Source organism: Phyllostomus discolor, chromosome 3, assembly GCF_004126475.2.
Source record: "Phyllostomus discolor isolate MPI-MPIP mPhyDis1 chromosome 3, mPhyDis1.pri.v3, whole genome shotgun sequence".
Classification (NCBI taxonomy): domain Eukaryota; kingdom Metazoa; phylum Chordata; class Mammalia; order Chiroptera; family Phyllostomidae; genus Phyllostomus; species Phyllostomus discolor.
In genome coordinates, this window is record NC_040905.2 from 212,607,069 (window position 1) to 212,622,995 (window position 15,927).

Genomic DNA, 15,927 nt, shown 5'->3' on the forward strand with positions numbered 1-15,927 from the left:
GTCCAGGGCCCCACGCCGCGCCACGCCACAGAGGAAGCCTACAACCACTGGGGGAGAGGCGGCGGCAGACCCCAGCCCCTCTCGGGAGGGCCCGAGAGTCAGGGTTAGCTCACAAAGACGGTGGCAGTCTTTACAACCATGCTCGGAGGCAGAAAGACAAATTTTTTTATCCTCACCTGAGGACACGCCCTCTGATTTGAGAGAGACAGACAGACAGACACACTGATCAGCCTGTCTCCCATACACACCCTGACCGGGGACCAGCCCACAATCTTCCACTTCCAGAACGACACTCCAACCGACCGAGCCACACCTGCCAGGGCAGCAACGGCAAGATTTTTAAATGAACAAAAAAACTACTTGACTTGGGATGACGAACACACAATACAACATTCAGATGATGTAGAACTGTATACCTGAAACCTCTGACTTTATTAACCAATGTCACTCCAATAAATAGAAATGTTTTTTAAAAGACTGAAATTAAAATTTAAAAAATGACCAAAACCCTCATCTAAAACCCTGAGAAATCCAGAGGAAAGAGCAGTCCCAGGACAGAGGGAACCCTGAGACGGAGCGGAAGAGGGCCCAGCGCGCACTCACGGGCCCCCTTGCCGCCGAGGCAGACGGCAGGGCCGGCCCACTGCAGTCGGGGGGGACCTCACGGCGCCATGACAGCCGACCTGGGGGGTCGGCAGACCGACCAACCCTCAGCACTCCCCACCTCCGTTACAAGGCCCCAAGTGCGACTCGGGGACCTGCTCTCCCCAAGGACAGGGCCTCGGGCCAGACTCCCCCAGGGGCAAGGTGGCCTAGAGGGAAGGCGAGGACAGGGAACGGCTGAGCGCAGACCCCGCGGCCAGCTCTCTCCAGCGGAGGACGGACTGTCCCCACTCACACCTCAAAGACTCCAGGGAGGCACCGACTCTGGTCCTCCTCCATGGACACGCATCCCCACGCACCGACACCCCAGGCTTCCAACACAAGCACCAGGGAGCACGGCCAGTGTGCGCTGTACCAGGCGAGGAAGGTGCCTGCTCCGCAGAGGGACGGGCGCCCGTTCTTCCGGGGACGGTGCGCCACACAGCGTGCATCGACCCTCCCGACGCAGACGCTGGCTACAGGGGCGGCACGAGTGTGACATACCTGTGAAGGCTCGGTCACTGGGCCAAGTCCAGGGGAAGAGACCACAACCCAGAGAGCCCAGCGTCCCGACAGCATTCTCCCCTGGGGTGCAGTCTAGTCTCCCCCAGTAGCATCTGCCCATCCCAGTGGGCAGGAAGGGGGTAAGCTGCACTCCGGGCACCTCTCAAGTTGCAAGAACAAATCTGGACTCCAGGGCCTGGCAAAGAGAGCAAGGGACGCTGGCAGCCTCTGGCTGGGAACCTCGGAGGCTGCACCTTGACAGCAGCCGTAAACCTGACACAGAACAGCCCTCGAAAGCGCTGTGGATAGGCTCAGAGCAGCCCAGGCCACGAACCGGGGCAGGGCGCCCGCCGACCGCTGGTGTCGGGAAGCAGACGTGACTTCCTCCTGGAGGGAGTCACGCCTTGGGCCTTGGGTGATGCCCACGATCTTCCAAACGCTGTGTGTGGTCAGTGCAGATGAGAAGCGAGCAGGTGAGCGGCGTGACAAGGCATCCTGAACAGAAGCCAGCACGAGGCAGAAACAGACTCACAGACCCGTGGTGCCGCCAGGGCGGGGACAGTCCCTCCCAGCCCCCCACGCCCCCACTGAGCACAACTGAAACTCTGCGAAAGACCAAAAGCTGCCACCTGGGGATTCTACACCTAAACTCGAGCAGGCAACCTGGGGAGGAGAGGCAGAACTTGGGAGAAGCCACCACACTAAGGTGCCCAAATGGTCCCTCTCCTATCCTGACCTGAACCCCGGGGCAGCCCGACTCAGCACCGCAGCACACACCCGGCCAAAACGGGAGAGACCGCATCTTTCTGGCCCAAGGACCAGGAACCGGGACCTGCAGGCTGGAGAGCGGAGGGAGCCTGGGCTTTACTGCCCTCTTCTCTGCCAGCCAGCCATGTCACAGAACCGCAGTGACAGCGGGCAGCCAAAATGCCAAGAGAAACTCATCTACTGCCCAGAGGCACCAGGAGCAGGGCCTAGGTGGCGTGGGGAGCACAAGGAGCGCCCGTCCTTTTCCTGTCTCTGTCACCGCAGCGCCCCAACGGGGCCCCGGGCATGCAGAACTGCAGGGTGGCAGCAGGGCAGCTAAAACCCAGAGCAGCCCTACCTTCTAGCCAGAGGGTGGGGAGGGGGACGAGCCACAAAGCATGGGGGGAATTCAGGAAAGGGGACCCTCCTTCCATGTACAAACGGGCACAACGCCGGGGCCCCTCCTGAGCTGTGCGCACGTGAGACAGACCCACAGAAACAAAACCGGACTGACCTGGGAGCCCCGCCCACAGACGGCAAAACAGGCCGCGGTCCAAACCCAACGGGATCACGGCACCGATCTGCCGAACAAACCCCCAGTCTCCGCCACCCGAACAATTCTAGCCGGACCCAGAAAACTGCGCCACCGTGTCACGCAAAATGTCCAGGACACAACCCGTAACTACTCAACATACAAAGAGCCAGGAAAATGTGGCCAGTTCTCAGGAGAAAGACAATGGACAGAGGCCAACCCTGAGCGGACCCAGGTGTCAGGCTGCTCATCGCAGACCCTGAAGCGTCGTCCATCGTCACCACGCTCCAGGAGGTCAAGGTAAGCACTCTTGAATTCAGTGGGAAGACAGAAGTCCTTGGCAGAGAAATAAAACCAGTTTAACAGGAACCAAAGTTCCAGAACTAAAACACAGCACCCGCAGCAAGCTCAGTGCTGGGCTCGAAAGCGGAGGAGGACAGAGGAGAGCACGACCTGCAGCTGGGTCACAGGAAGGGGCGGCCCGAAGTGCGGAGCCCACCGGGGAGGGGCCGTGCGCGCTGGGAGACTGCGTGCAAGCGTCACCACCCAGACTGGCACGGAGAGGGCACCCGAGGAAACAAGGCCGTGTCTCCCCACAACTGGGGAGAGCCACCACCTCACAGGCTCCAGAAGCCCAGCGAACCCCACAGAGCCGACCTGAAGAACGCTGTGCCCACACTTTGTGAGCAAACCTCGCAAACCAGGGACGAGTCACAGGCCCCCGGGACCGCTGGCTGGAGGTCCCAGCCACGGATGTTCAGCGAGTATGCCTACAACAGCGGGAGGAAAAAAAGACAGGTTCAAAAATTTTTGGCACAAAACCAGAAATTATTTTTTTAAAAGGAAAGAAGAAAAGACTGGCCAATTAGCAAAGAAGCCGGCAGGAACCCTAGACCAGAAAAGTGCAGTGCTGGACCGGACCGCAGGCCCGCACCGCGGGGAGGCAGGGCGGACACGGGGCAGACACAGTGGGGGGGGGGGGGGGAGGCTGAGAGGGCCTCGCGAGCATGGCTGGAGACCTGACTGGAGACCGGCAAGCAAGAAAGCGTGGAGCAGAAGCGTGTCTCAACGGACGGCGGGCCAGAGCTCTCCACGCTGACAAGTGCACGGAGGCCGGCCAGATGGAAAGGGGGGTCTGCACAGCGGAGCACGGCACGGGGACACCGACGGGACCCTAAGACAAAGAGGAAACCTCTACCGCCGCCGGAGGGGCCTCTGGGCGGGGCATGGGGGGGGGGGGGCGCGGCCCTGCCTGTCTAGGACCCTCTGCACCAAGCACAGCTACAGGTCTTGGGCAGAAAAGGCCAGCACAGGAGAACTCTGAGAGGGGGGAAAGGAGGCGCCCCGGTGTGGGACCCCCGCGGCTGGAGCAGCAGCACAGCAGGGAGCCTCACGGCCCCCCGCCAACAGAGGGAGACCCAGACCTGCACTTCCTGGCCCCTGGAACTCAAGGACAGACAGACAGAGTCTACCCCACGTGAACAACAGACAGAACGCACCCTGGAAAAGTAAAATGAACTAGCCCCAGGGGCCCGTGGGCGAGTGTCGCTGGAGTCCCCAAGGAGACAGTGAGGGTACACAGCATCGGAGGGGATGGTGGCTGGAAACTCCCCATTTGTGGCGGCGGAACCCCCCAGAGTTCAAGAAACTAAGTAAACCCAATGAGAACAAACCCAAATGAACCCACATCAAGGCACATCATAACCCAACGTCTAAAGACCGAGGACAAAATACTCTGAAGCAGCCCGAGTGGCGTGACGGCTGTCGCGGGGGGGGTCTCCCCTCGGAACCACGGAGGCCAGAGGCAAGGGGCTCACCTTCCCAGGTGCTGAAGGGAAAGGACCGCCAACCCCAGGGCCCACATCCGGTGAGACCCTCCTTCAGTACAGGCAAAGAGGAACTGGGGACGTCTGCCCCCACACCTTGGGAGAATGGCTAAAGCAAGTTCTCCAGATATGAAGAGCAGGACAAGAGAAGTCTCCTGGACGAGCAGGGCGGAAGGCAGAAGAGCGGAAAGAGACGGCAAGCCTTCTGCGCACGCCTGACGACAGGCGACGGCGATACCCTGGGACACTCAAGACGGCGGGGTTAAGACAGTAGGAAGAGCAAGGCGCAGTGGAGAAAAGTTTCCACGCCTCCCTAGAGACGGTAAAACGATACTAGTCAACGGCTGCAAGTCAGACATGTGTACTTTAACACCGGAGCAACCACGGAGAAAACTGTAGGAGACACACCCAAAAACAGCATAAATAAATCAAGACGGAACCCTAAAACCAATAACAACAATAAATAACAGAGAAAATATCACACAAAGGAGACACATAACAAAATGTCAAACTGAAACCCTCAAGTAGCAGCAGTTACATTAAATGCACAAACCCTAGATCCACCAAGTAAAAGACGGAGACGGGCAGAGCGGACAAAAACGCACCCCACAGCTCTGCCGTTCGCAAGAAGCTCACTTCAAAATCAGCACCTCAGGTCGGCCGAGAGTAGAAGGGCAGAGAGGGCTACAGGGGCAGGCACTGCTGTCTGTTCTGCGAGGCAGGGATGGCTACGTTAGTATCTGATGAAACAGAACAGAAATCAATTACTGGAGACCCGGGGGGCCACTGCCTGACCGTGAAGGCCTCAACCCACCAGGAACTTCCTGCTCCCGAGAGTGTAGGTACCAACTGACAACACCTCAGGACGGAGGAAACCGGACAGAGCCGGGAGGGAAACGGAACAGGCGCGTGTGCACGCACAGTTAGGGACTGCAACACCCCCGGGAGCAGCGGGCAAAACTGCAACAAGGGGAGACAGGAGAACAGCACCACCGGCGGAGCCTGACGAGCTCGCGCACAGCCCTCCACCCGACCACAGAACACACAGCTCTTCAAGTGCCAGGGAACCGCCCCCAGAATAGACCTGCCCCAGGCTATTAAAAGAACAGCACTCACCCAGATTAGTTATCTTACCATAATGGAATCTGACCAAAAATATCAAAAAGACAAAACAGGAAAATCTCAACATTGGAAATTACACTTCTAAGTAATTCACGGGTCAAGAGGAAGCATCAAAGAAAGGGAAATAAGCAGAGCGGAGAGAAAATGAAGACACAACGTACCAACGCACGCGAACTGCAGCTAAGGCAGTGCTCCGTGGGAAACTTACAGCGCTGAATGCTTCGGCTAGAAAGGGGAACGGTCTCAAGTCAGTAATCTTAGTTGCTACCCCAAGAAACTAGGGGGGGAAGAGCAAAATAAAACCAAAGCAGGCAGAAGGAAGGGAGGCAAGGGTGGGTGTAACAGGGAAACAAGAGGTCCTGGTGGAAAGAAAATATTCTGTATCCAGATTATATTAATACAATGTCAACATCCCGGTTACAGAAGTTACCGCTGGGGAAACCAGATAAAGGGCGCCCAGGACCTACCTGATCTGTTAAAACTGCATGTTAACATACAGTTATCTCAAAATAGAAGCTTGATATTTTGTTATTTTTTATTTATTGGTTTTAGAGAGAGAGGTAGGGAAAGGAGGAGAGAGACAAAAAAACCTCAGACTGTTGTTACACTTACTGATGCATTCATTCATTCATTGGTTGATCCTTGTATGTGCCCTGACTGGGGATCAAACCCTCAACCTGGCATATTGGAATGACACTCCGACCAACTGAGCGACCCAACCAGGACAGTTTAATATATTTGTAAAAAAAAAAAAACTGGGTCCCTTTAGGGTGGCACAGTTGGTTGAAGCATTGTCCCACACACCAAAAGGTTGTGGGTTCAATTCCGGGCCAGGACACATACCTAGGTTGTAGGTTCAATCCCCAGTCAGGGAGCATATGGGAGGCAACCAGTCAGTGTTTCCCTCTCACATCAACGTTTCTTTCTCTCTCTAAAATCAATAAACGTATCTTTGGGTGAAGATTAAAAAATAATAAATAAAAATTGGTCAAAAACCTGAAAAGAAAAGACGTTTCATAGAAAAAAGATCCAAATGGCCAAGGAGCACAGTTACAGAGCACTAGCATGGTGAGTCCCCAGGAAACACGCGCCAGAGCCACGGGGCGTCCACTCTGCGCGGCCAGGAGCACAGACGGACGCTGCCGCGCGGGCGGGGATGCAGAGCGACGGGACTGTCACTCTCTGCTGGAGGAAACGAAGAATGACAGCCACTTCGGCCAGCAACCGGGCAGCTACACACTCGCCCGACCCCGCCGGCCCACGCCCGGGTATTCACCCGAGGCACACGGAAGGCTTTATCTGCACCAGAGGAAAACTGGGAACATCCACGCACCCGTCATCAAGTGAGAGAGTAAATGCAGGCGCCCAGCACTGGAGACTCCCGCCGCTCCTGAGCAAAAGAGTGAGTGAATCTCCACACGTCCCGTGCAGGACGGAGGCCAGACGAAGACTACCCGCCATCTGACCGCAGGCGTACGCAGCTCCAGCAGGACCAGCCTGTGACGGGTGTACCCTGTGACGGGCGTACCCAGTGACGCTCTGGGTGGGGCTGACTGAGGGGCTCAAGGAGCCCTTGGCAGTGATGGCAGGACTCCACCTTGACTGTGGCCCTGCTCACAGGGGGGCACGTCTGTTTAAACTCACCCCACTATACCCTTAAGATGTGCGCAGACCTCAGTCAAAGGTCCAGAATGAAAGTCCTCACTCTGTCTCCAGCTCCGGGCATTACCTGCCCTGCAGAGACTTCTCTGAAAGCCTAGGTGTAACAGAGCGCTTCCCTCCTCAGAGTCCTCCAACTGCTCCCCGTTCACACAAAACCAAACCCCCAACTTAACCACCCGCCGTCCAAGGCCCTCCAAGGCCCGGCCTGAGGTATCTTCTCCGGTCCCCAGTTCCCATCCAGCTCTGCCCAGCCGGCTACGCGCTCCACCCCACCTAGACGCAACACCAGCCTAACCTCAGCACGAAGGTCCCGAACCCCCACCGCCCCTCCCTGTCCTGGCTCCTGGGTGTCCCCTTCCCTCACCAGGTTCTCCCCCACCTAAGCCTCATGGAACATTCTAGATCCCCTCGGGGAGCTCCTCTCCCTCCCTCCCATGTTCCGCCATAGCACCCGCACCGGCGCAGGTCAGCGTGCACAGCGTGCCCGGCATTAGGAGCCCTCAGCAGCTGCTGGGGACCCCGCAGTGCACGGCACACTGAGTGTGAAGAGGCGAGGACAGTGTCTGCGGGACACTGAGTGGGCCGGTTAGCGTGAACAGGAAGACCGGGGAGGGGCGAGAGCACAGGAGAGGGAGGCGCAGACACGGAACTCAGAGCTGGTGTTTCCGCACGGACCGACACGGCCACAGAAGCGGACACACGCTGTGGAGTGAAGACAAGACACATTCCCACGAGGCCACACGGAGTCTTCCTCCCGCTTGCCCCTCCCGCCCCCACCGTCGTCACCCCCATCCCAGGGACTCGGCTGTCCTAACGTCTGCTGACTAAACCCACCCTGCCCCTTCCCGCTGCACACGAACTAGGCAAGGCCGTGGCACTTCAAGCCCAATGACATTAGCTCCACTATGGACTCAATGAACATGTCCCCCAAATTCATGTGCTAAATCCTGACCCCCAAGGTGAAGGGCGAGGAGGTGGGGCCTTTGGGAGGTGAGGAGGTCGTGAGGGTAGACCCCCATGGATGGGATCAGTGCCCCTGTAATGAGGCTGCAGAGAGCCCCGGCCCCTCCCACCACCCGCTGAGGACTTAACGAGAAGACCACCTCCAGGAACCGGGAAGCCGCCCTCACCAGGCACCAGACCTGCCGGCACCGGGACCCTGGCCTCGCGGCTTCCAGGCTGAGGAGGCCATGCCTGCTGTTCCTAAGCCCCGCCGCGCGCAGCCCGTGTGGAGAAGAGGCCCCCGGACACTCCACGCTGGCAGAAGAACCTTGCTCGGCTCTCTCTCACTGCACCGCCCGCCCGCTACATGACGACTTTCCCAGGCACACATCACGAAAGAAAGCCCCAGCCTGCCTGGAAAACTGTAAACAATCTGGCCCAGACTAGTTTCCGAACTAATCACCTTCTATTTCAGTCCACAACCCTCTGTCACAGCAAGGCTCATCGCTCAGGGCCCACAGACACTTGTGCACAGAAGCCGGCCCGACGCCCTCCCCTCTGCTCCTGGGGGCGCACAACCCTGACCGTCTCTGTAAGCCTGCCCCTCAGTGAGCTGCCCATGCACCCTCCCACGGCAATCACTGCCCTGGGGGCTCCCCGTGGTGTGTCCCCATTCATCCACCTGAGCTCCTGGGTGGACGTCAGGCTGCCAATTCTTAGGCTTCGCCTCATTTCACTGTCCTTTGTACATGTCAACAGTTCGTGTGAATTTTAAGCAACCACGGGGATGGCATCGCTGACCCTCCTCTTGTGTTTCCTACAGAGCAAAGCACAACTGCGCACATGACAGCTACATGACTATTACTGCCTTCGGATTTGATGAAAAATGACAGGAGTCTGAGCATCTTAACAGTTTGATCAGGAAGTGAAAAAAGAACACTGGTACACAGGTCACGGCCACAACAGTACCGACAGCAGGAGAGGCCCCTGAGCTACCAGGATAAACATAATAGAGAGAGAGGAGAGTATTAAGTGCTTTTCGGAAGAATATTTGCTCAAATGTCACATCCTGAAGCACAACAGCGTCCCTCAAATTTAACGGACCGGGCAGTCTGAACTCAAAGATGGATTTACGTTCCACCGTGAGTGTCCGACCTGCGGCAGCAGGACGGGAAAGGGAACGCAGGCCCCCTGGTCCACCTCTGCGAAGACGCACCGCCACGCCTGGCCTCCGGGTCGGGGCCGGCAACACGTCCCCTACCCCCGTCCGAGGCGTCTCCCGGCCGCCGCACAACAGGGTGGTGGGCGAGCACTGCCCGTCCTGCAGGCCAGACTTAGCAGGACGGCCGTAACCCCTGACCTCAGGACCCCAAGCAGTCCTCAGCAGGGCCCACATCCCTCGCTGAGAACAAAAGACTATTAAAAAACACAATCTAAACGCATGAACCGGTAATCTGAGCAATCGCGATGTGCGGAAAGTGACAACATGCTCTGGACGACGGCCTGCCCCCGACACTCCCGACGGCTGTGTCCCGTGGGCCCAGGGACCAGGCCAGCAGCCGCTTTCATCCCTAGCTCTGGGGCCCGCACAGGCACTCCAGCCTGCCAGTCCTTTAAGCCACACGTCACCACAAAGCAAGGCGGTGACCTGGAGCTTACAAGGAAGGGATTTTGCTCCTGACACCAACTAAGCAAGCAGACTCTGAGCCATCTTGTGGTCCGCGCGAAGGAGCTGCAGCTCAACCAGAGACGCCCTGACCAAGGGCCGGGGCCCAGCCGTCCGCCCGGGGGCTCCTCGCCCCACCGGCTTCCAAGTCCGAGGTTAACGGCTGCGACCAGGCAGCAGGCGCAGGAAGGTGCCCCCCTCACTTGCAGTGGGCTCAGAGCCCCGCGGCCTCTCCACGCCAGTGTGCTGCAGGCAACATGAGAAGGCTGACCTCGGTGGCCCCTGAGGTCTGGGCCGGTCAGGGCAGCCCAGCTCCAAGGTGAGTTATGCTGAGTCTCAGCTGGTCTCCAGGACTCCTCGGGGTGAACTCCCCACCACTGTGCACATAGCAACATGCTTGCAAACAGCCGAGTGCCTTCTAGCACTTTCCCGAGGTTGTTTTCAACACTGTCCTTGAGCGATAACAAAAGCTATTACTCAAAACCCCAGACCAAGACCTAGATATTTTTAAGTTTCCTAAGGTCGTGGAAGGAAATCAAACACCAGGAACGCAGGAGCCCAGTCCAGCGCTCTACCCGATAAAGCACGCAACGCTTCCAGTCACCCCTTTAGGTTTCCTACCAATTTGTTACAACTTCCACCCAAAAACAATCACAAAATACTTTGGCTAAGCAGGTTCTACTCCTTCCTATACACGCTTTTCAATGAGTAAGTTCCAACACGTCCAATGCATTATTCCTGAACAAATAAACGCTGTCAGTGAAACAAGGGCTCCCCCAGAACGAAGGGGCAGAGCCTGGGGGCAGAGCCTGAGCACAGCGCGGGAGACTGCCTGGCGGGAGACTGCCGGAGTCCCCAGCTGGGGCCCCGGGGGAGCAGGTGGGAGGAGACTCTGCAGAGCCCTCTGCGCCCCAGGCCCGGCCATAGTGAGCTTCACTGAGGCAGGGACGGAGGCCCTGGGGACGCCCAGAGCCCCGAAAGGCAACCCTGGGGAGAAGGCAGCCTCGGAGCGCCTGGCCCCGAGCGGCCACACGCCTCCCATTCCTGCACAACTGGAAAGACCGTTTGGTCTCCCTGAACTGCTTGACAGTCGCCTAACAAGTAAAACAGTGAAGCCGCTTTCACCACCACACCCCCCAAAACTGACTTATGGCCAAGGTGTGCGGACTGGAGGGGCCGGGTCTGACTCACTGAAAGCCAAGCTGGGGAGGCACATGGACACATCCAGAAACAGAAGCAGCGATTGGCCCCCGGGTGGAAAGAGTTGAGGGGTAAACAAACCTCCATTCTCCTACCAAAGTCCTCCCCACCCCTTCTCCTGCAGGACCAGGCCCCGCTCTGGGGCGCGCCTAACCTCCCTCCTGGGCGTGACCCCCATGCCAACAACACAGACGGAACCACTCCAGCTGAGGAGAGTCACCCTTGGCCGTCCAAGTGGGGATCTCCCAAATCTGTAAATTTAAAGAGAGATTCTCTATGCTCTGGCTGGTATGACGCAGTGGATTGAGTGCCAGCCTGAGAACCAAAGGGTCCCCAGTTCGATTCCCAGTCAGGGCACGTGCCTGGGTTTCAGGCCAGGTCCCCAGTAGGCGCACACGAGAGGCAACCACACTAATGTTCCTCTCTCTCCTTCCCTTCCCTTCTCACTAAGAAGAAATAAATAAAATCTTTAAAAAACAAATAATAAAGAGAGATTCTCAAGTAGGAAAAAAACGTACATCTGCTCCCCTTCCAGAAGCAAGGTACAGAGTGGAGAAGCAAACGAACGGAGGCCAGATCTCCTAAAGTCAGTGTACGACGGCCCCCCGCAGCAGAGGGTGGCGATGACCGGCGCCGCACAACCCTGCCTTCCATCCGCACGCGGCACAGCCTCCTCCGGCTCCCGCTCACGCTGTTCTATAAATACTCGCCTTTAATAACGTCAACGCCGAAAAGTCTATTTTAATATCAGCTTTTGAATTACTTGTCAGCTGTGTCAACAGGTATCACAGGGCGATCAGGGCTGGAAAGGAAAGAGACGAGCCTCACGCCAACACCGAGAAAGGCTCACATTTACTTCCAGGTCGCAGACCGACCCCACTCCGGACGCCACAGCCCAGCAGGACGGCCCCAGCCTGAAGAAGCTGGGGCCGATCGGAGCGGCCTCGTACCGTGTGCACACATGTCACATCCTGAAGCACGACGGCGCCCCTCTGACTTAAAGGGCTGGACAGTCTGAACTCAAAGATGGATTTACGTGCCGCCGTGAGTGTCCGACCTGCGGCAGCAGGACGGGAAAGGGAACGCGGGCCACCTGGGCCACTTCTGCGAAGACGCACCGCCACGTCTGGCCTCCAGGTCAGGGTTGGCAACACGTCCTCTACCCCCGGCCCAAGACTGCCCACAGCACACCATCCCCAGAGCCCAGCGTCCCCATGAGCAAAGCCTCCACACACAGGAGGGGACCTGGCGCGGGTGCCCCAGCAGCCGGGCCGGAGCGCACGGGGCCTGGAGCACAGAACAGCCGGAGCAGGACCAGAGCAGGACGAGGCGGTCTGCCGGGAAACCCTGTGCAGGAGCAGGACAGCGGGGAGGGGTGGGCGTGAGGCGAGGAAGGAAGGACCACCGTACCGCGTCCTGCAGATGCAGAGACCTCAGGAAACTCGCTACAAGGCACACAACCGCCGCCCCACCAGACACAGGCTCACCACGAATTATAAAGAAAGGTAAAGCGCGGCCGGCACCCGACACCAGTGCTGAGAGGAGAGGCCGGGCAGGCCCCAGCTGGGGTCAAGGTCACAGCGGGAGGCCCGTGTCCCCAGGCTGCTAGTGTTACTCGCTGGTGTAAGACGGCACTTGTCACGCCTGGTTCTATGAAGTTTCACGCTCTGTAAAGGTGGACGGACTCCACCTTTCTCCCTCAGCCACGCACGTGGCAGCGCACGGGGCTACGACCAGCTGCAAACCCAGAGCGGCAGCATCAGGGGAACCTCGGTGGCCACCAGAACTCCAGACCCAAGGCCCAGGACGAGCGCGGCGCCGCCGGGGGGCCTGCGCGTCCCCACGCGGGAGTCCGGCGGTGGCACAGGCCACCCCGGCCGGCCAGAGGCCGCAGGGAACCGCCTGCTCCGCAAGTCTCCGAAACTGGTCACCCCCACGCTGCCGAAGAGGGTACTGCGCCCCCTCACTCGGGCTGCAGGCAGGGGTGTCTTCCCCCGGGGAAGGCCGCTTTAGAAAACGCTTCCCGTTAAAAGGGACGGGGTGGCGGAGAAGAACTCGGCTTGTGCCTGACACAAAGCGCCTGGGAGGAACCAGAGAAGCCTGGGGCCGAGCAACCGCGGGCCTCGCCGGGCCGGACGCAGCAGCATCGACCACGGAGGAACCGAGGAGGCCGAGGGGCCCGGGGCTCCCAGCCGGGCCAGAGCTCGCCCGGGCCGGGCGGACCCAGCGCAGGGCTCTGAGGACACCCGACCCAGCAGCAGCCCCTTCTCGCTCGGGAGCCGCACGGCCGAGGCGGCGCGAGCGCCCGAGAACCGCGGGGCCCCGACCCGCCGACCCCACCGCCGCGCAGCGACGCGCCGGGCCGACCCCGCACAAAGGCGGCCCCCGCCCGCCCGCGCCGCCCCGCGCCGCGCCCACCTCGGCCGTACGCCTTGGCGCAGAGCCACTGCAGGTTGGCGGCGATCTTGGCGCGCGCCGGGTCGTAGCGGTCCAGCGGCACGACGTCCGCGGCGCCGTCGGGCGCGGCCTCCATCCTCTGTCAGCCGTCCCCGGCCGCGCGGCCGCCCGCCCGCCCGCCCGCCTTCGCCCTCCGCACGCTCCCGGCGCTGCGGCGGCGGCGCCGGCAACAAAGGCGCCGCGCGGGCCGCGTGGGGCCGGGCCGGACTCACGGGCGCGACCGCCCCGCGTGGGGCCCGCAGGCCGGCCGGCCGGCCCGCCCGCCTCTCCTCAGAGCCGCCGCCGCCTCCGCCGCCGCGGGTGCTGCTGCTGCTGCATGCTGCGGGGCCGAGCCGGGGTCGCCCGGGAGCCCGGGAGGCGACGGGCGGGGGTGCGGGCCGGGCCGCGGGCCGGGTGAGGGGCGCGTGCGCGAACTCGGGGGCGGCGGCGGTGGCGGCGGCGGCGGCGGCTGCGGCGGAGGAGACCGCTGAAGAGACGGCCAACCGGCGGGAGCGCGCGCACCGCCCAGGTCCGGCGCAGGCGCAGTGGGCGTGGGCCGCCGCCCCGCCCTCGGCCCGCGCTCGCCCCGCCCCCTTCCGCAGGCGCAGTGGGCGCTGTCCGAGGCCCCGCCTCTGGCACGCGCCCGCCCCGCCCCTTTCCGCAGGCGCAGTGGGCGCTGTCCGAGACTCCGCCCCTTTCAGCGGGTGCCGGGCGCGGGGTCGCGCGGCGCCGGCGGCGCGGGCGGACAGGCCCGGGGGGTCCCGCAGCAGCCCTTTGTCTGGGCGGCGCATCCTCCTCCCTGTCACTAGGACCACAGGCCCCAGTCTCTGCTCGACGGAGCCGAGCCTGTCGCGGAGGCCCCTACGTCCCTAGGGGATGTTGCGGGCCCAGCCACAGCACAGCACGACGGCGACCCTCCACCCCAGAGCCGCCGCGGGGTTCCCGGGGTTTCCCCCTCCGGGACAGCCGCGCTGACAGCTAGGGGACGGCCCCTCCCACGGCGGGGCTAAGAGCCCGGGGACCCCTCCCCAGAGCAGCTTCCAGAATCCCTCCCCGCCCCTTACCCAGCCGCGCGGGCAGCCGGGGAAACACCCCTCGGAGCACTTTGTCGCCTGTCCCCCTTCAGCGCTTAGAGCCTGGGGGATCCCCTGGGCCGATCTGGAGCATGCTGCGCTTGGGAGCGCCCCAAGCGGTCACTAACCACGGCCTCCAGGGCACAGACCAGGAAAGGTGGGCCGAGACACGCTGCATTGTCCTCCCAAGCGGAGCCGTAGGTTTGAGCCTCAGAGGTAACCCCTGGAAGGGGCTGGCTTCTTCCTGACAGAGTCGGCATCGGAGGGTCTGTGTTCAGCTAGGAACTGTAACACCGTCAAACCTCGGGTGTGCGTGGTGTTTATCGGAGGACCTCACAGCCAAACAGAAAGGGCTCCTGGCTCCTGTGCCCTCCACCAGGGTCCAAAAATCCAAGGCCTAGAGCAGGGATGTCAAACTCATTTTCAAACTCATTTTCATCAGCCTTGCCTTGCGATTGCCTTCAAAGGGCTAAGTGTAATTTTAGGACTGTATGTAACTAAATAAATGTAGCTACTCCTTAACAGTTAAGAGAGAGCTCAGCGCTGCCGCCCGGTAGAAACAAGGTGCTGTGCTGGATAAAACAAGGTGGAGGGCTGGGTTCGGCCCAGGGGCCTTGTGTTTGCCACCTGCGGCCCAGAGGAAAGCAGGAAGAAACAGTTTCCTCTGAGTAAGGTGTCCTGGAAGTGACAGCCAGCCTGGCACCCAGCCTCCAGGGGGTTTTAAGGTGCTACCTGTGTCCCCTTCACGGAGCTACCCTAACCAGGGAAGAAGACTCTGGGTTACAAAGTGATGTACACATCATGAGCCTCACTGGCTCACAGCAGAGAGTGAAACACAAACCCCCAGGCTCCTGCCCTGCAGAGCCAGGCGGGGGCACAGCCCGATGCCGGCTGCGCAGCACAGGAGGCAGCAGGGGCATATCTGGGGGGCAGTGGGCACAAGGTACAGCAGACCCAGAACCCTGAGACAGGGGTGGCTAATACGCAGGAAATAGGGAAGTCACTGAGTTAGGAACCCAAGATGAAGAGGCGCTGGTGGGGAGGAGGGGGCAGTTCTGGCACAGTAGGACCTTTGACCTCTTCTGTGAGTGACACGGGAAGCCACACCGGGACCCGGAGGAAGGGGAGGAATCCGTGGGAACTCTGTGCTCAATTTTCTGTAAACCCAGAACTGCTCTAAAAATATATAACCTATTAGCCCTGGCTGGCATAGCTCAGTGGATTGAGCGCAGGCTGGGAACCGAAGTGTCCCAGGTTCGATTCCCAGCCAGCGTACATGCCTGGGTTGCAGGCCATAACCCCCAGCAACCACACATTGATGTTTCTCTCTCTCTCTCTCTCTCCCTCCCTTCCCTCTCTAAAAATAAATAAATAAAATCTTAAAAAAAAAAGCATTGAATATCCATGCTCTTTATTGTGACTCTTGCATAAACATTTTATATATATATATATATATATATATATATATATATATACTATTAAAAGAACAAAGCAAACCAGGGACCCAACTATGCAGCCCCAGCTCCAAGTCCAGCCTCAGCCTGGCCAGCCCTCAGCAGCTCTGCTGCCCAGAGA

The 15,927-nt window shown here is 59.9% G+C and overlaps 1 protein-coding gene across 2 annotated transcripts in view; it reads right to left on the bottom strand.

The window, feature by feature from the left end:
- The window catches only part of CAMSAP1 (calmodulin regulated spectrin associated protein 1), a 47,744-nt gene extending 34,051 nt beyond the window's left edge, over positions 1–13,693 (bottom strand). Inside the window, exon 1 of one of the 2 annotated variants that reach the window (XM_036022418.1) lies at positions 13,262–13,693. In XM_036022418.1, the coding sequence (XP_035878311.1) occupies positions 13,262–13,376 (115 nt within the window). In that variant the 5' untranslated portion in view covers positions 13,377–13,693. The remainder of the gene's footprint in view (positions 1–13,261) is intronic. The other variant, XM_036022419.1, reaches the window with a different exon arrangement.
- Positions 13,694–15,927: the final 2,234 nt, after the last annotated feature.